Source organism: Hyperolius riggenbachi, chromosome 7 (assembly GCF_040937935.1).
Source record: "Hyperolius riggenbachi isolate aHypRig1 chromosome 7, aHypRig1.pri, whole genome shotgun sequence".
In the NCBI taxonomy this organism is placed as follows: Eukaryota; Metazoa; Chordata; class Amphibia; order Anura; family Hyperoliidae; genus Hyperolius; species Hyperolius riggenbachi.
In genome coordinates, this window is record NC_090652.1 from 189,160,438 (window position 1) to 189,181,686 (window position 21,249).

At 46.3% G+C, this 21,249-nt stretch overlaps 1 protein-coding gene across 1 annotated transcript in view; it reads left to right on the top strand.

The window, feature by feature from the left end:
* COL3A1 (collagen type III alpha 1 chain) overlaps positions 1-21,249 on the top strand; it is a 2,242,195-nt gene that overhangs the window by 467,167 nt on the left and 1,753,779 nt on the right. The window contains exon 8 of the mRNA XM_068244947.1: positions 13,063-13,107. Within this exon, the coding sequence (XP_068101048.1) occupies positions 13,063-13,107 (45 nt within the window). The remainder of the gene's footprint in view (positions 1-13,062; positions 13,108-21,249) is intronic.

The following is a 21,249-nucleotide window of genomic DNA, read 5'->3' on the forward strand; positions in this document are numbered from 1 at the left end:
ACCTCACCGAGCCTCCAGCAAGCGTTGCAGACAGACACATGAAAACAGGGACAAGCGAGAGATAGGATCCACAGCACTAGCGAAAAGTGGCTAGCGCGATCCAAGTACAGAGTAGCAGAACAGAAGGATCCCCAGCGCTAGCGAAAAGTGGCTAGCGCGATCCAAGTACAGAGTAGCAGAACAGAAGGATCCCCAGCGCTAGCGAAAAGTGGCTAGCGCGATCCCAGAAGACAGAACAGAAGGATTCCCAGCGCTAGCGAAAAGTAGCTAGCGCGATCCCAGAAGACAGAACAGAAGGATCCCCAGCGCTAGCGAAAAGTAGCTAGCGCGATCCCAGGAGACAGAACAGAAGAGATAGCTGGTAGCAACCGCTGCACCAGCTATACTCCAAGAACAGAGATCAGAACCATTTCCTGTCGACCACCGTTGGGACTGGACAATGGCAACAAGCAAGACAAGACAGAACAGGCAATACAGATAATACAATCCTAACTGCACTAGGGAAATCTGCCTAGCGCAGATTCAGGAATTACTCTAAGCTGATGTTCAAACAGAGAGCAAGGCTGACACCCCACCAGGAGTGTTACGTAGGACGAAATCCTTATGAACAGCGAAGCATTGTGGGAAAGACATAATACTTATAGTACACGCCTCCAATGAATGTGGCCAGGCAATTTGCATGACAACGTATGCAAATTCCTCTGCAAGCACAAGCTGCAAAACTGACAGAAGCTCTTCTTTCCAGAGTCCTGCAGCGTACAAACCTACACAATGGTCAAAAGGCTGGCTGCCTGCACAGGCAGCTGAGCAAATCATCACAGCTCCCCAGTAAAAGGGAAACGTAGGAGCGGTGGCGGAGCCTGAGAAAGGTCGATGGGACACCAAACCCGGACATTACTGACCTCGGCGGTGATGGAGTCATCATCTCTGTCACTACCTGGGTTGGATGACAGATCCCCAGGTACGTCACTGTCACTTGAGTCCACCAGTGACTGCAGATCGCTGTGCTCCAACTCCACCAGTGCTTCCAGAGTGAGATACCTTCTGGAGGATGACCCCATAGTAAACGGCAGAGGTCGGTGCAAATCCAGGCAGAGGTCGGTACAGGCAGCAGGCAAAGAGTAGTCAAAGTCCAGGCAAAAATCAGCAACAGGTAATCAATCAAAGTCCAGGAAAAAATCAGTGCAGGGAGAAAGCAGAAAGAATAGTCAAAGTCCAGGCAAAAATCGGTAACAGGTAGGCAGATAAATCAGATCACATCGCACTCACAGCACAGCTCCTCTCAGCTCAGCAGCCACAGCTCCTCTCAGCCACCCAGGAAGTAAAAGGCAACATTGCATTGGATACAAATACCATTGTATCCAATACAATGCTATTTTGGCCCAATCAGAAGTGTTTAATTTTTGTTTTCTCACTCCCGCCCATGTGACCCCACGCCGCCCCCGACGTAACGCCGCACCACTGCATCACCACCGATCCTCCAAGCTAATTGCCCGCCGGGTCCCCGGAAGATCAGAGCGGTAATGGGGACTCTGGCGGCTGGGGGAAGAAGCCAGGAACTGTGCACAGGAGCTATTTTTAGTATGCCCGACCTGAGCACAGGCTCACCGCTCCTAGCATTCAAAGCGGAGCCCGTGCTCAGGTCGGGATTATCACCAGGGGGGTTAAAGGCCTCAATCACAGCCAGAGCCGGAACCAGGTCCTCTCGCGCCCAAGGCTAAAGCCCAGCCATCACACACTGATTGCTATTAGACAAAGGACACCCCAGGGCCCTCAGCCACCCCAACACCTTAATCTCTATTTATCTGTTTTGCAGTCTCTGCCATGTATCCCTTTTTCTTATTTCTCTCTGCTTCAAACACAGTAGGGGAATGATAGCTGAGTGAGTTATGTGCAGTGTCGTAGCAACAGGGGGTGCAGATGTAGCGACCGCATCGGTGCCCTTGGGCGTTAGGGGCAGAAAGGGGCCCACCCCTCAAACACAGTACTAGCTCTTTAATGGTCCTGTGCTGATAATATTCTCTTCTATAGTTGATTTGAATAGTAGTAATCAACACACAGTTTCCCATCCCCTTCTTCCACCTCTGACACTGTGGTTGTTAGGGATGATCGGAAAGAGCAAATTTCGTTCCGCCGGAATTCGCAGATTCCGCAGTGCTAAATTCTGTCGCTATGCCATTTCCGCCGGAATTTTGCGGAATTCCGCATTCCGGCGGAAAAATTAAAGTAATCACAAATGAAACCTTGTTTATGCTAAATGGTAGCCCATAGCACCTGTTGGCTGCTCCCCTGGTCCTTTCTCTTCTTCCCTTCTCCCTTCCTGTCTTGTCTTCCAGGGAATTGTAGGATGTCAAAAACCAGCTCACATACATTGGCCAGAAATCGAACCCAGGCCTACCGCTTGGAAGGCAGCTATCCTCACCTTTATACCACCAACACTACACACTGCAATGCTACATGCTGAAGCCAGCCTAGCATGTACCATTGTGATATACCCAAGAGAAAAATGATCCTACTTAGGGAATTGTAGTATGTCAAAAGCCAGCTTACATACATTGGCCAGAAATCGAACCCAGGCATACCGCTTGGAAGGCAGCTATCCTCACCATTATACCACCAACACTACACACTGCAATGCTACATGCTGAAGCCAGCCTAGCATGTACCATTGTGATATACCGAAGAGAAAAATGAGCCTACTTAGGGAATTTTAGGATGTCAAAACCAGCTCACATACATTGGCCAGGAATCAAACCCAGGCCTACCGCTTGGAAGGCAGCTATCCTCACCTTTATACCACCAACACTACACACTGCAATGCTACATGCTGAAGCCAGCCTAGCATGTACCATTGTGATATACCCAAGAGAAAAATGAGCCTACTTAGGGAATTTTAGGATGTCAAAACCAGCTCACATACATTGGCCAGGAATCAAACCCAGGCCTACCGCTTGGAAGGCAGCTATCCTCACCATTATACCACCAACACTACACACTGCAATGCTACATGCTGAAGCCAGCCTAGCATGTACCATTGTGATATACCCAAGAGAAAAATGAGCTTACTTAAGGAATTGTAGGATGTCCAAAACCAGCTCACATACATTGGCCAGGAATCAAACCCAGGCCTACCGCTTGGAAGGCAGCTATCCTCACCATTATACCACCAACACTACACACTGCAATGCTACATGCTGAAGCCAGCCTAGCATGTACCATTGTGATATAACCAAGAGAAAAATGAGCTTACTTAGGGAATTGTAGTATGTCAAAAGCCAGCTCACATACATTGGCCAGAAATCGAACCCAGGCCTAGCGCTTGGAAGGCAGCTATCCTCACCTTTATACCACCAACACTACACACTGCAATGCTACATTCTGAAGCCAGCCTAGCATGTACCATTGTGATATACCCAAGAGAAAAATGAGGTTACTTAGGGAATTGTAGGATGTCAAAAACCAGCTCACATACATTGGCCAGAAATCGAACCCAGGCCTAGCGCTTGGAAGGCAGCTATCCTCACCATTATACCACCAACACTACACACTGCAACGCTACATGCTGAAGCCAGCCTAGCATGTACCATTGTGATATACCCAAGAGAAAAATGAGCTTACTTAGGGAATTGTAGGATGTCAAAAGCCAGCTCACATACATTGGCCAGGAATCAAACCCAGGCCTACTGCTTGGAAGGCAGCTAGCCTCACCATTATACCACCAACACTACACACTACAATGCTACATGCTGAAACCAGCCTAGCATGTACCATTGTGATATACCCAAGAGAAAAATGAGCTTACTTAGGGAATTGTAGGATGTCAAAAACCAGCTCACATACATTGGCCAGAAAAACAAAAGTTTGCTTTCCTAAAACAGAAAGAATTTGCGATAATTCAGGTTGGAGTGAGCTCGAGATGTCTCCCAGGCACCACTGCTGAATATATGCAAATTAACCATTGTACCCTTAGAAGCTAAACACACCTCCAGAACCGCTGGAATGCAATGATGTGTCAGCTTGTTAATATGTACAGAGCCATAATAATCCAACATGCATACAGACTGTTTCGGATTGTTTGATCCTCATCAGTGCATGGCATGGATTAATTTGGCTCTATGGAGTAGGGCTTGTAAATCCGAGAGGCACAGACTAACCAGCAAGCTCATGGTGACCCAGAACTCATTGGGGTGTGTAAGGGACTACAATGGTCCTAAAAGCCCCCTTACTAAGATGTTAAGAAAAACAAAAGTTTGCTTTCCTAAAACAGAAAGAATTTGCGATAATTCAGGTTGGAGTGAGCTCGAGATGTCTCCCAGGCACCACTGCTGAATATATGCAAATTAACCATTGTACCCTTAGAAGCTAAACACACCTCCAGAACCGCTGGAATGCAATGATGTGTCAGCTTGTTAATATGTACAGAGCCATAATAATCCAACATGCATACAGACTGTTTCGGATTGTTTGATCCTCATCAGTGCATGGCATGGATTAATTTGGCTCTATGGAGTAGGGCTTGTAAATCCGAGAGGCACAGACTAACCAGCAAGCTCATGGTGATCCAGAACTCATTGGGGTGTGTAAGGGACTACAATGGTCCTAAAAGCCCCCTTACTAAGATGTTACATTGGCCAGGAATCGAACCCAGGCCTACTGCTTGGAAGGCAGCTAGCCTCACCATTATACCAACAACACTACACACTACAATGCTACGCTACATGCTGAAGCCAGCCTAGCATGTACCATTGGCCTCAATTCACCAGAGAAGAGTCAGTAAGAGATAAAAGGTTGGTATTTTATCTCATGCGGTATTTTAACACTTTGTTTGCAATTCACCACTGCGAGAGGATAGAGAGAGGAGAGTTCGGTAGCAGGCTCCCATCTTCTACTTACCCTATTTTGTCCATATATTGGCCCATATACAATTCACTTTTTTCTCCTAAGTTAACTTATAGGAGATCATTTTCTTTTTCAAATAACTTTTCAACATTTTAAAATTGAAAAGGTACCCAAAAGTTGGCAAAAAAGTACTTTCAAAATTATTTTGAGCATTTTCTTGCTTGCTGGTGGTTTAATAAGCATTTTATGACAGGGGGCCGTATGCAATTCACTTTTTCTCCTAAGTTTTCACATATGGGATATTTTTACACCTTAGCAATAAATGCTTTTTAAATCACCAGCAAGCAAGAAATTACTCAATCATTTTAACAGTACTTTTTCACCTACTTTTTAGTACTTTTTCAATTGAAGAGTGCTAAAAAGTTGTTTGCAACAGAAATTACCTCCTAGGAGAAAACTTAGGAGAAAAAGTGAATTGCATAGGGGCCTTTCTCCTATCTCCAGATCCTGGCTTAGGGCCGGTTCACACTTGTTTTAAAAACATATCCGTGGGATATGTTTTTAATGCTCTGCAGAAACGCTGGAAGCTGATCCTATGTTAAAAATAGGACCTACTTCCACTCGTGCAAAAACACAGATCGCACATGGATCCATGTTGCACGGAAAGAAAATGTCACGGAGAGTCCGGATTTGACACTTTTTCCCGTACTGGACAGGAAAACGTGTCTAATGCAAGCCTATGAGAATGGACACTGTCCGCTCTCACTAGGCTAGTGTAACGATTGGTGTCAGCACAGACAGATGTCTGGTTATTGAGTGATCTGCAGTATCACCAATAATCCAGACACTATACCTGATTATGTGGTGATCTGCAGAATCACCAATAATGCAAGTATAGCAGCCAACAGGAGAGATAACTAATGTGTAGTGCTTGATGCAACAGTAGTACTTGATAGATTTAGCTATACCTCACCAGAGGAGCTGGTGGGTACTATCAGTACAGGAGTCCTCACCAGAGATCAGGGCTCTCTGGTGGGGAGGCGAGGTCAGACAGGCAAGGTCGGCAACAGACAGGTAATAACAGTACAAAATCAGAAGGTAATAGGAAGGAGGTAAAACAGGCAAAGTCGGCAGCAGGATCAGATGGGCACAAGTACAGAGTCAGTAAACGAGAGAGAGGTCAGAAGCAAGCCAGAGTCATACACAGGTTATCAATAGAGAGTAATATAAACAACAATAATTCCTATCTAGTGTGGAATCCCCGGTTTCCTCCCGGATCAAAGCACACCGGATCTATCTAAGGTCTGAACGATAACACGAAGTATTCGCAACAGCAGACGAGTTGCGAGTGAAGCCGAGAGGCTTAAGAAGCGGAGGAGACCCCATAGGCACGCCCTCTACTCTCAGCCAATGAGGAGCGTCGGACGTCTCCTCTGACGTCAGCCGACCAGCCGGTCAGCTGACGCGCCTCCTCCCTGCATAAAGGTCCTGTCTGTGCACACGCGCGCACGTGACAATGCGACCCTATGAGCGGTTGACAAACCCGTCCTCGGCGTGCTAGACGCCAGAGGCCCGGGGGACACACTGGGCAGCGGAATGGAGGCAGTGGCGGCGGCAGCAAGGTTGCCCGCAGCTGCCTCCTCTATGCTTGTTACAGTACCCCCCCCCCCCCCCTCCCTTGAGGCGTAGACTCCGGACACGACCTGCACGGCTTCTCAGGGTGCAACTCATGGAACTTTTTCCTAAGTCAGGGGTCAGCAACCTTTAAGACATAAAGAGCCACTTGGACCCGTTTCCGAAAAGAGAAAAAAACTGGGAGCCGCAAAACCATATGCACAGATCATTAGCAGATATGACCCCCATATGCACAAATCGTTAGCAGATATGACCCCCATATGCACAAATCGTTAGCAGATATGACCCCCATATGCACAGATCGTTAGCAGATATGACCCCCATATGCACAAATCGTTAGCAGATATGACCCCCATATGCACAAATCGTTAGCAGATATGACCCCCCATATGCACAAATCGTTAGCAGATATGACCCCCATATGCACAAATCGTTAGCAGATATGACCCCCATATGCACAAATCGTTAGCAGATATGACCCCCATATGCACAGATCGTTAGCAGATATGACCCCCTTATGCACAGCTCGTTAGCAGATATGACCCCCATATGCACAGCTCATTAGCAGATATGGCCCCCATATGCACAGCTCATTAGCAGATCTGAAAAAAAAAATTTACTCACCTAGTCAGAAGACCTCCTGTCCCGACCTCCGGTCCCGACCTTGTGGCGCGCAACTCCCACGATCCTCCTCCTACATCACGTCCTGCCTGCCTGCATTACACTGCAGGGCTACAGGAAAATGGCCGCCCGAAGCCCTGCACTGCACTGGTCCGGCGGCCTCTCTGATAGGCTGCCGGCCAGCGACAGCACACGCGTCACACGCGCGCCGCAGCCAGTCAGCCACTGACACCGGAGCCGCGGCGAAGGTGGAAAAGAGCCGCATGCGGCTCCGGAGCCGCGGGTTGCCGACCCCTGTCCTAAGTTCTTCAGCATGCATACGATGACCCAGCACCCAAGACCTCTCCTCAGGCCCATACCCCTTCCAATCAACAGGGTACTGTACCGAGTTACGCACCCACCAAGAATCCAAAATCTGCTCAATCTCATATTTGGGCTCACCATCAATCACCACAGGGGGGGGGGGGGGGGGGGGGGGGGAGACGAATCCACATGCACAGCCGGTTTTAACAGAGACACATGGAATGACTTTACACCTCTCATACTGGAAGGCAGTGAAATGATATAAGTGACATTATTAATCTTCTTGGACACAGGGTATGGGCCTATTAATCTGGGATCCAATTTAGCTGAGGGTTGTTTTAGTGTCAGGTGCCGTGTAGAGACCCACACCATGTCCCCTGGAGCAAAATCCCATTCTACAGACCATCTTTTATCTGCCTGTTTCTTTTGGATCTGAAAAGCCTTTTCCAGGTTCCTTTTGACCATCACCCAAATCTCCTTCAATGCTCCCTGCCACTCTTCCAGGGCAGGAAAAGAAGATGACACCACTGGTAATGGGGAGAATTTGGGTGATCTCCCCGTTACAACCTGAAATGGGGAGAAACCTGAAGAGGAACTCTTCAGGTTATTGTGTGCAAATTCTGCGAAGGGTAGGAACTTTACCCAGTCCAACTGGGCATCTGCCACATAACACCTCAGGAATTGTTCAAGGGACTGGTTAACCCTTTCAGTTTGTCCATTGGTCTGTGGGTGGTAGCCGGAGGAAAATGACAAGTTCATACCGAGATGATGACAGAAGGCCCTCCAAAACTTGGACACAAATTGAACTCCCCTATCTGACACTATGTTTTCCGGTATCCCGTGCAACCGGAAAATATGCTGGATGAAGAGTTCCTGAGCTGAGGGGAGTCCGTCCAATGGGATGAAATGAACCTGTCGACTACCACCCAAATGACCGTCTTACCCTCAGATCTAGGAAGCTCGCCCACAAAGTCCATGGACAGATGAGTCCATGGCTGTTCAGGTACAGGCAATGACTGAAGCGTGCCTACAGGAGCCTGTCTGGACGGCTTATTCCTGACAAACTCTTTACAGTCTGAGACTATGGATGGCCACCAGATGCATCTGCCCAATAGTTCCTGTGTCCTAGCAACCCCTGGATGCCCCGCGTTCTTATGAGCATGGAAAACATCAAGAATTTTCAGGCGAAAATGCAGTGGCACAAACAGAACCCCCTCTGGTTTCCCCTCGGGAACGTCCTGCTGATAGGGCCTCAAAGCGGACGACCAATCCTCCCAAGTCTCTGTAGCTGCGAGGACAACTTTCTCGGGAAGAATGTTCTCAGGGGTTGGGGCCTGTACTGTCTCGGGCTCAAAACATCTAGATAATGCATCTGCCTTGATGTTCTTACTACCTGGTTTGTAGGTAATAATGAACCTGAACCTCGAGAAAAATAACGACCAGCGAGCCTGTCTAGGACTGAGTCGTTTGGCCCCCTCAATACACTCTAAATTCTTGTGGTCAGTATAGACCGTAATAGTATGTTCTGCCCCCTCGAGCCAATGTCGCCACTCTTCAAACGCGAGTTTGATGGCCAACAATTCTCGATTTCCGATGTCATAATTTCTCTCGGCGGGAGAAAACTTCAGAGAGAAAAATGCACATGGGTGTAATCTGCCCTGCAGACCAGAGTGTTGAGACAGTACAGCCCCAACCCCGATTTTTGACGCATCCACCTCAACAATAAAAGGATAAGAGACATCCATATGACGTAAAATGGGGGCGGAGCAAAACAATTGTTTCAGTGAGGAAAAAGCAGAGTGTGCTTCGGGTGACCAATTATAGGTATCTGCCCCCTTCTTGGTAAGCTCCGTGAGGGGTGATACCACAGAAGAAAATCCCTTGATAAACTTTCTGTAATAATTGGCAAAGCCAAGAAATCTCTGGAGTGCCTTCAGTCCCAAGGGCTGTGGCCACTCCAGAACGGCAGAAACTTTATTTGGGTCCATAGAAAGTCCAGCGGTAGAGATAATGTATCCCAGGAAAGGAACTTCAGACACTTCAAAAAGGCACTTCTCTAACTTTGCATATAAAGAATTCTGCCTGAGTTTCCCTAGCACAAATTTCACATGCTTTCTGTGTTCAGTTAAATTGGGCGGAAAAATTAGTATATCGTCCAAGTACACAAGGACGAACCGCCCCAGGACTTCTCTGAAAACCTCATTGGATTAGCTCCTGGAAGATGGCGGGAGCGTTACACAACCCGAAGGGCATGACAAGATACTCGTAGTGCCCGTCGGGTGTGTTAAACGCCGTCTTTCATTCATCACCCTCCCTTATCCTTACCAGGTTGTATGCCCCTCTAAGATCGAGTTTAGAGAAGATACATGCATCAGTAACCTGAGAGAATAAATTGTCAATTAAAGGGAGAGGATAACGATTTTTCACAGTAATTTTGTTCAACTCTCTGTAATCGATACATGGCCGAAGGCCACCATCCTTTTTCTGTACGAAAAAGAATCCTGCTCCGGCCGGAGACTTAGAAGGACGGATGAATGCTTTGGCCAAGTTTTCCTTAATATACTCCTGCATAGCAAGCTTTTCAGGCCCAGAAAGGTTATATAAGTGACCTCTGGGGGCATACAACCTGGTCTTAACTCAATGGGGCAGTCAAAACTTCGATGTGGAGGAAGTTTGTCTGCCACTTTGGGACAAAATACATCAGCAAAATCAGAGTACTGAGCAGGCAAACCTTCCATTTGAACCTTGGTAGCGCAAACCGTGACTTTCTCCATGCAATGATGATGGCAAAAGGAGGACCAGCTCAGAAACTGTCTGGAACTCCAGTCGATATGAGGGGAGTGCTTTTTCAGCCACGGCATACCAAGGATCACTGTGGAAGTAGCCATTTTGAGAACAAAGAACTGTATCTGTTCTTTATGCAGTGCCCCCACCTGACATAACAATACAGGAGTCTGTGAAAGGGGTTGTTTCCCCTGCAGTGGTGAATCGTCCACTGCAGTAACAAAAATTCGACGACCCAAGGAAACAAGGGGAAAACTAAACTTAACAGCAAAATCATAGTCAATAAAATTAGCTGCGGAACCCGAGTCTATAAAGGCCTGGGTAGACAAGACCTGATCTTCCTAGGTGATAGAGCACGGGAGCAGTAACCGATTTTCTTTCAGAGGTAACACAGGTTCGTCTAGGGTAGTACCTCCAGCTACACCTAGGCGATAGTTTTCCACCTTCTTGGGACAATTCTGTACCATATGACCTTTCTCAGCACAGTATTGGCAGAGTCTCTCAGTGCGTCTCCTATTTTTCTCTACCTCAGACAATTTAGATTGTCCGATTTGCATCGGCTCATCCTGGGGAAGAGAAGGAGTTGGAGCAGAAAATGTGATGAGGGTGGATCTTACTGGCGCTCTATCTCGAGTTTGCCTTTGATAGCGAACTCGACGATCTATCTTTACAGCTAATGAGATCGCATCATCCACAGATTTGGGTTCTGGGTGACTCAACATAAGATCAGCAACAGCGTCAGATAATCCTGATAAAAAAATAATCTAATAGGGCAAACTGTCCCCACCTGGCCGACACCGCCCACCTTCTAAATTCTGCAGCGTATGTTTCAACAGTATTATGCCCTTGTCTGAGAGTTTTTAGCTTCCTCTCTGCGGTCACTGCTAAATCAGGATTGTAATATATAATTGCCATAGTTTTAAAAAATTCTTGAACCGAGTTTAAAGCCTCATGGCCAGTGGGGAGACTGTAGGCCCATGTCTGTGAATCTCCAGATAATAACGTCTTTATAAAAGTAACTTTCTGACTCTCTGAACCTGAAGAGGAAGGGCGTAACTCAAAATAGGAAAGGCAGCGATTTTTAAAATTCCAGAAATCAGACCTATGCCCTGAAAACCTTTCAGGGAGAGGTATCCGGGGCTCCATAACTACAGGGGATCGCACTAGTGCATTGGGTGTTCGTAGGGTGTGCACCGTCTCAGACAGCTGGTCAATCTGTGTCCGTTGGGTGTTTACCGTAGTGGTCAAATTGTTGACGGATGTTGTCAGGAGTTCGACCTGACTGCACAGTGTCTCCATAGACATTTTTGGTCTGCTGTTCTGTAACGATTGGTGTCAGCAAAGACAGATGTCTGGTTATTGAGTGATCTGCAGTATCACCAATAATCCAGACACTATACCTGATTATGTGGTGATCTGCAGAATCACCAATAATGCAAGTATAGCAGCCAACAGGAGAGATAACTAATGTGTAGTGCTTGATGCAACAGTAGTACTTGATAGATTTAGCTATACCTCACCAGAGGAGCTGGTGGGTACTATCAGTACAGGAGTCCTCACCAGAGATCAGGGCTCTCTGGTGGGGAGGCGAGGTCAGACAGGCAAGGTCAGCAACAGACAGGTAATAACAGTACAAAATCAGAAGGCAATAGGAAGGAGGTAAAACAGGCAAAGTCGGCAGCAGGATCAGATGGGCAGAAGAGCAGAGTCAGTAAACGAGAGAGAGGTCAGAAGCAAGCCAGAGTCATACACAGGTTATCAATAGAGAGTAATATAAACAACAATAATTCCTATCTAGTGAGAAAATCCCGGTTTCCTCCCGGATCAAAGCACACCGGATCTATCTAAGGTCTGAACGATAACACGAAGTATTCGCAACAGCAGACGAGTTGCGAGTGAAGCCGAGAGGCTTAAGAAGCGGAGGAGACCCCATAGGCACGCCCACTACTCTCAGCCAATGAGGAGCGGCAGACGTCTCCTCTGACGTCAGCCGACCATCCGGTCAGCTGACCGCCTCCTCCCTGCATAAAGGTCTTGTCTGTGTGCGCACGCACGCGACAATGCGACCCTATAAGCGGCTGACAAACCCATCCTCGGCGTGCTAGACGCCGGAGGCACGGGAGACACACTGGCCAGCGGAATGGAGGCAGCAGCGGCGGCGGCAAGGTTGCCCGCAGCTGCCTCCTCAATGCTTGTTACAGCTAGTCACCGATTCCGCGTCTCCCACTTCGGTCAGCATCCCGTCACCATTGTGACATCATACTCATGCATTCTGCCATCCATCACTGCTGCTCGGTCCATTCTGAAGAGCCCGAAGGCCAACAGAAGCATGGGGATTCTCCCTTGGGCTGCAATAGAGCAATGGGAATCCTCAGGAACAGAGAGAATTCTCATTGGTTGAACCAATGAAAATTCTCTTGGCGTGTTGCAGCCTGTGGAGAGCCATGCTTCTGCTGGCCTCCAGGCTGTGGAAGGTACCAAGCAGCAGGATAAGTGGTGATGGCGAGACAGGTGAGCAGCAATGCGTACAGGCCAGCGTAGCCCTGCTGCAGACATGGAATGGTCGGGTGTATTTGCGCAAAACAGATGCAGAATGTGGAACCTCGTGGATGCGCGCTCCATTTACATTCTGCAACCGCACAAGTGTGGACCAAGCCTTAAAAAGTGTATTATTTGCAACAGCCTACCTACATCCTCCAGTGGTCAACAATGACAGAATATAGAAACAATTTCAGACAATGCTGGTGTTAGTAAGAATTGCTTCTTAAACCTTCTATGGCATGTCTTCTAAATAAATTAAAGCTCAGCCCATGCCAATGTCATATTTAAAAATGTGCTTGTGTGACTTTTTTTCACTGTGATTTATTTCTTTAACTGCAGGGTCCTCCAGGTTCAGCAGGGCCTCCTGGTGAACCGGGTAAAGATGTAAGTATAATTGTTATTTATCTTTTACAGCAATGATTATCAAATAACCTAATATCTATACTATACTGTGGCAATACCAGCAGTAGAGTTTTCTGTTCTGTTTTGTTTAAGGTATCTTAATGACATGTATTATTCATGCATGCAAAAAAAAAAAAAAATCAATGTATCCCCTTTTGATGTTGCATGTATATAGCTGTCTGTTCCAACAGCTTGTAAGCAAACAGGATTTAAGTCTGACAAAGGCTGCACAGCAGTGTTGCCAACCGTCCGTGAAAGTACAAGCAGTACGTACTACAGACAGACAAATCTGGATCCGGGAGACAGCCGGATAGTTGCTATCCGGGTATATCTCCCAGTAAACCTGTGCGTCAATCTTACCTGTCTGACGTCTTCTTTGTCCATCCCTCGGCGCCTCCCCCGATGCGCTCCATGCGCGTCACGTGATTACAAACACTTCCTCCTTCCACCGGAAGTGTTTGTAATCACGTGACCGCCGCTTGGACCGCTTTGTGGGAGGCGCCGAGGGACGGACCAAAGAAAACGTCAGACAGGTAAGATTGACCCCCCCTCCCCCACCCACCCCGTACAGGTAACTGGGAGATATCCGGATAGAACTATCCGGATGTCTCCCGGATCCGGATTTGAGCAGCACTGACTACAGACAGGAAATTTCCCCTGTCCGTAGATGCCCGTACTTTCAATTTGGCTTCCGTCTAAAAGTGAAGAGCCGCAATCTTGTGTGCGCATTTGCGCACCGCGGCTATAGGCTGCAAGCTGGCCAGCTCTGTAAGAAGCCCCAGGCTTCTTTCCTTATGTCCTCCCGCCCTCCAATCAGCAGTGCTCTTTCTCCTGCTTCTGCCTCTCTCCAGCCAATGAGAGAGAGCTAGACAGAGAAGCAACCAGGAGAGCCTGCCCCCTCAACTCCCGTTGAGGAAGAGTGTACTGAATAAAAGCACTCAGCACAGCAGTACAGTACCGGGAGGGGAGAGATCAGCCTGATTCCTGCTGCTTCATATCTCTGGGAAGATGTAATTCAGGGCTGATCTGTACTCTGGCTGCAGAATGGTAGGATAAAGTTCATCTGCAGTGAGTGAAGCTTTCCCCAGCCCCCAGTGTATGAACTCTATGTGCATTTATTTCCATCTCTTCCTTCCTCCCTCAATGTGGCTGGTAATTTCCCTGTATATTTCCCTACTTGGCTAGCCTGTGTCACTTGGTGTGCTTATTTCTCTCTCTTTTAGTCACTGTGTTTGTGCCTTTACTTCTCTCCATATGTTTCTATCCCCACATCTCCCCATTCAGTGACACTGCCTCTCATGGGGCAGTCTTTGTAACTTCCCATCTTTGATGCTGTCACAATTTAACATTCTCACCACCATGTAGTTATCTCTCCCTTTCTATGTCTCTTTGTACTTCTTGTCTCCTGTGTTGCTGGCTACCCCGCCATGTGCCATATTCAGCTGTGCCCCCTTCACATTCAGCAGCCTTGTGCACACACACACTCGGTGTCACATTCAGCTGTGCCCCCCCCCTTCCCCTGTGTCATATTCAGTGATCCCCCCTCCCTGTGTCACATACAGCTGTGCCCCCCCTTCCCTTGTGTCACATTCAGTGATCTTCCTCCCTGTGTCACATACAGCTGTGCCCCCCCCAATTGTGTCACTTTGAGCACCCCTGCCCCCCCCCCCCACACCTAACCATTACCTAACCCTATTCTGATACTAACCCTTTTTCTACCAATACCAAACAGTAACCTAAATATCCATATTTTTTTCTTTGGGACTCACAAATTACTACTTGAAAGCAGGTGTACTGGGCACTGCATGTAGCTTCTGGTGACACTACCCTACACTTAAACACAGTATATAAAGTGTTGTATTCGTTCCTTATTGAAGTAGTGGTAGTGGTAGATCCTTTGCTCACTGCACTGGCTACCAGTAGAATGGAGAATACTCTTCAAGATTGGACTGCTGACATTCAAATCCCTGCACAGTCTGGGCCCTGGATACATGAAGGACTTGCTAAAGCTGCACCACACCTCTCACAACCTCAGATCAGCAAGTTCTGTAAACTTGGTCACTCCCAGAGTGCACCTCAAAAAATCTGGAGATAGAGCCTTCTGCCATGCTGCCCCTACTCTCTGGAACTCCCTACCACACCCAGTAAAGACAGCACCATCCCTGGAGCTATTCAAATCCAGACTGAAAAGCTACCTGTTTAGCCTGGCATTTCCAGACTTATAAAATTTCTTCCTCTGTACCACGATGGTCTGAGCCATGCTTATGCGCTTTGAGTCCCGCGGGAGAAAAGCGCTTTACAAATGTTATTTGTTGTTGTTGTTGTTGTAGAGAGTGGCTGTTCAGCTACTTGCTATTTAAGCAGGCACTAGATGATTATATATATTCTTTGCTGTCACTGTATGTGTACACTAGGTCCCAAAGGAAAAACCCTATAGGTATAAAAGAATGCAAGCAATGTATCCCTTGCCAATCACATACATAATAGTAAAAAATGGGATATGAAGCAATCTATATCCCCAGGTATAGTCCTGTACTGTATAATGCTGGACTTATCAAAATGATGGAGGACTTAGCTTATCCCCCAGTGTTTCCTGTATGTATCTAGGAAACTGGTGTAGCTATTCCACCCTCAGAAGCCAGCAGGACAATACCAATGAGGCACAAGAGGAGAGATGGTGCTGTTGTGGTATGGCTATATAGTCTGCCCCTATTTATGGAGCCCTCCAACTTGTGCCCACTAAATAGTAGAAGACATACAATGACATACAGTGCTGGTGCAATTTACAAAGTGCTGCATACTGGTTCCCTAACATGTTTCACCTCACGGCTTTATCAAAGAGTGCTATACATATATACAGTAGTCTTATCACAACGTGCACCCCCCACCAAATCACAGTATGCCCCCCATATAGCCCAGGTCAGAGCTGAATCGCCATGTCAGGCGTAGGTTTAAATACTGAGGAGGTAGGAGGGTGTGGACTCATTGGGCGTATGCACTGCCCAGAAATTATTATAGTATGCTGGTTGCTGTGCTCCATGCGCAATGCCGGGCAAAGTGAACAGGATAGGCGTGTTTACCTGTCTCCTGTATGACTGCAGACGGACTCGTAGGCTATAGCGCCGCATCATTTCCGGCCAGTGACGTCACTTCCTGTTAGCCGGTATTGGCATGGTAACCAAAGTGTCGGCACAGTAATCAAGCGCCTCCGCAATCAATGCGGATATAGACGTGTACAAGCGTGCTATTGGATTGGTCAATAGCCTAATAATGCACTTTGGTTACCATGCAAGAGTTTGTATGTTCTCTCCGTGTCTGCGTGGGTTTCCTCCGGGCATTCCGGTTTCCTCCCACATTCCAAAACATACAGATAAGTTAATTGGCTCCCCCTAAAATTGGCCCTAGACTACAGTACTTACACTACGTAATATAGACATATGGCAATGGTAGGGATTAGATTGTGAGCTCCTTTGAGGGACAGTTAGTGACAAGATATATATATATATATATATATATATATATATATATATATATATATATATGTATATATATATATATACACTGTACAGCGCTGCGTAATATGTCGGCGCTATATAAATACTAAATAATAATTAAAAAAAATAATAATGCCAATACTGGCTAACAGGAAGTGACGTCACTGGCGCATGGAGCACGGCAACTAGCATACTATAATAATTTCTGGGCGGTGCATACGCCCAATAAGTCCACACCCTCCTACCTCCTCAGTATTTAAACCCATGCCTGACACGGCGACCCAGCTCTGACCTGGGCTATATGGGGGGCATATTGTGATTTGGTGGGGGGTGCACGTTGTGATAAGACTACTGCATATATGTATAGCACTCTTTGATAAACCCGTGAGGTGAAACATGTTAGGGAACCAGTATACAGCACTTTGTAAATAGCACCAGCACTGTATGTCATTGTATGTCTTCTACTATTTAGTGGGCACAAGTTGGAGGGCTCCATAAATAGGGGCTTTAGGGGCAGACTATATAGCCATACCCCAACAGCACCATCTCTCCTCTTGTGCCTCATTGGTATTGTCCTGCTGGCTTCTGAGGGTGGAATAGCTACACCAATTTCCTAGATATATACAGGAAACACTGGGGGATAAGCTAAGACCTCCATCATCTTGATAAGTCCAGCATTATACAGTACAGGACTATAACTGGGGATAAAGATCGCTTCATATCCCATTTTTTACTATTATGTATGTGATTGGCAAGGGATACATTGCTTGCATTCTTTTATACCTATAGGGTTTGTCCTTTGGGACCTAGTGTACATATTCTTTTCCCTGGTATACTACTCGGATAGTGTTTGACCTTTTTACATTGGTGTACCGAGCACCACATCTGTGGGTTATGGCCTATTTATCTGTAGATCTATTCACCATTGAATCCCTGACGAGTGAAGCCAGGAATACTTTTACTTTCACAAATACTGAGGGGGAGGAGGATACCGAATACCACACAGCAGACACAGATGTTGAACCAGTCTTTAGGGATATCTTTAAAACCTACAAAGATTTTACCAGGTCATCCTGGGAGGTAGCGAGTTTTAGTGCATATCTAAAAGAAAAAAATTACTGTACGTGGACTCCGCAATTTAGTCAAGCCTCACTCCCATACAGATGATGTCGAGTTCATGACCGGGTGGGATGAACTTAAAACTAAACAGACTCTTGAGCAGATGCAATATTTACATGACTATGAACTTGGGTTCTCTGAAAAACTAAGAACCAAACTTCAGAGTGAACAAAAAATTCTATTGGAATTGTCAGGACACCCTGACTTTGAAAAATTTGAAGCAAAATTACAGCATAAAGTTACTGCATATACAGAGGAAGTAAAAACAAGAAAGCAAAAGAAATTTGCTCGAGATAGTCTTGATTTTAAACTTAAAAGAGTATACAACTGGGCAGAGAAAAAAACCACAATCAGTAACAGAAACTGTACACAACACTGATATATCCGACACGGAGACCCAGTCGGGGAGCGAGTCAAATACATCAACAGGCCCCTTATCTCCTCGTGGCTACAAACCCAAGATAAATACAAATAAATAGAAAAAGAAACCAAAAAGCACTCCCAGGGGACCACAGGGAAATAATCCCAAAGTAGCACAAGGTTTTTTAGGGGTTACCCCAAAAATACCAGGATCACAATGTGTAGAGACAACGCAAACGGTAGATGCACACACGCAACAGGGTTTGCGAGACCGCAAGAAATGGGGGTATACAGGTCACAGAAGGGGGAGGTCTTACCATCAATGGTAACTGCTATTGACAATGAACCCCAAGGGGAAATGAGAGTTATCAATTTATCCTCACAGACATCATCATCTACACAGATATCCCTCCTTACCAAGGGCCTTTCTTTTGTGCCAACCACTAGATATAATACGTTTGAGTGGGTGAAGGACATTAATCTATTTGCTCACAAATTGGCATTGATTAAACTGTTTGAATGCAAAGAAGCGAAAGATAAAAAAACTTTCCGTAATGAAAAGGATTTACTTAGAGAGAACTCTGAAGGAACTCCTGAACTAGCACCCCCTTGTGGTATTAAGAAACCTAGCACTTATTGTCCCTCGTTGACACAGTACCCCCAAATTCACACATTCGTTGATATGGTAACAAGAGCTTTTAAGAAATTAGAGAAAGAGACATGGGGCAAACCACTATTTGATAACCTTAGTAGTGATGAAAGACTGGCTTTGGACATGTTAAAACTCAAACGACCATTTAATCATTAAACCAGCAGATAAGGGGGACAATGTCGTGGTGATGGATAGAATGATGTATGAAGAAATGTGCATGACATTATTGAGGGATGACTGTTTGGGGGTAAATACTACCACCAGCTCAGGGGCAGTGCGATGGGGACGGCTTGTGCCCCATCCTATGCTAATCTGTTCCTGGGCTGGTGGGAGGACACTGTAGTCTTTTCTGAGGATCTTGAATTCTACACGTCCCATATCACCTATTGGGGACGGTTTATTGACGACATAGTGATACTATGGGAGAGCCCCCGTTCTCTCTTTGTTTTTTTGTCTCTCTTCTCAACAACAATGAGATAGGAATGCATTTTACACATGAGATTAACTAATCTAGAATCAATTTCCTTGATCTCACAATAATGATTGGTGAGGAGGGGAAATTTGAGACTGAGATCTTTCGTAAACCTACAGCCACAAATTCACTTCTAAAATGGGAAAGTTCTCATCCCAAATCATTACGCAGCAGCATTCAGGCTCGCAGGAACTGTTCCAATGAGGTCACCTTTGAAAAAGAATGTACCTTGCTGAGAAATAGGTTTAAACAAAGGGGCTTCCCCAATGAGGTCATACAAAAAGCATACGTCAGAGCCAAAAACACTCCCAGACAGGACACCCTCAAGAATACCCCAAGTAAACAAGAGAGAAGTTACATTAACACTCCGAAACGGACTCCACCGAGACTAGTGGTACCTTTACAGCTCAATCCCATACAATTTTCAAAATTGTTAAACATTATTGGCCCATCTTACTGAAAGACAAGGACCTCTCTAAGATCCTCCCTCATAACCCAGCCATTACCTACAGGCGGGCACCAAATCTGAGGGATTTATTGGTCCACAGTACGTATACTCATACCCCCCAGCCAGCTGTGAAAACCTGGTTACCAAGCAAATCCAATGGATCGTACCATTGTGGTAAATGCAAGGCCTGTAAATATATGCCAACTGCCAAGAATTTTGTATCCCCAAATAATGGCAGAGAATTTAACATTTTGTCATTCATTACCTGCGACACACGAGCAGTTGTATATGTGGCTGCCTGTAAATGCAATCTGTGATATGTGGGAAAAACGACTAGACCTCTAAAAGAACGATTATTGGAGCATATTGGTGACATTAAACATAAGAATGACACCGCAATCGCAAGACACATGAATGACATACATCCACGATCACGTTTTGAAATTGCTTTTTGGGGAATACAGGCATAGAAGAAAGGTATCAGAGGTGGAAATGTGGACAAAAAATTGACTCAGTTGGAGTCACAGTGGATTTTCCAATTGCATACCATAGCACTGAACGGATTGAATGAAGATTTGAATTTGGCCTATTTTTTGTGAAATTTATATCTGCATATACTTACCAGTGTCGACTGTCACCGACATCTGACAGAACCTAGATGACGGTGCACATATCAATTGTTGATCCCTGCATGGATATTTATATATATTCGTGGATTGTATTGTATTTTAATCAGATCAGGCGTCTCTTGGCGGCGACCCTTACCTACTATGCCAGTGCACATTATATATCTTCTCAGTGCACTGGCTCATGCCATTCATCCATTCATATGGACTAGTTTATGTCACTTTTCTCTCTTATATGCGCTCTGATCACATCTACTGTAAGTCCAGTGATCTACGCTGCGTGCAACTATGTCTGTGTTGTGATTGTTTGGGTTGCTGGGATACAGCGATCCAATGAGTAGGCACGCTTACACGCGTCCACGACCATCCGGGTAGTATGGATGCGCCCCCCTCAAGTGGTCTATTGAGTACGCTGGTACGCATCATCTATGGCGTCACATGCGGCGCATGCGCGTCCTATTGCATTATTAGGCTATTGAACAAAACAATAGCACGTTTGTACGCGTCTATATCCACATTGATTGCGGAGACGCTTGATTACTGTGCTGACACTTTGGTTACCATGCCAATACCGGCTAACAGGAAGTGACGTCACTGGCCGGAAATGATGCGGCGCTATAGCCTACGAGTCCGTCTGCAGTCATACAGGAGACAGGTAAACACGCCTATCCTGTTTACTTTGCCCGGCATTGCGCATGGAGCACAGCAACCAGCATACTATAATAATTTCTGGGCAGTGCATACGTCCAATGAGTCCACACCCTCCTACCTCCTCAGTATTTAAACCTACGCCTAACATGGCGATTCAGCTCTGACTTGGGCTATATGGGGGGCATACTGTGATTTGGTGGGGGGTGCACGTTGTGATAAGACTACTGTATATATGTATAGCACTCTTTGATAAAGCCGTGAGGTGAAACATGTTAGGGAACCAGTATGCAGCACTTTGTAAA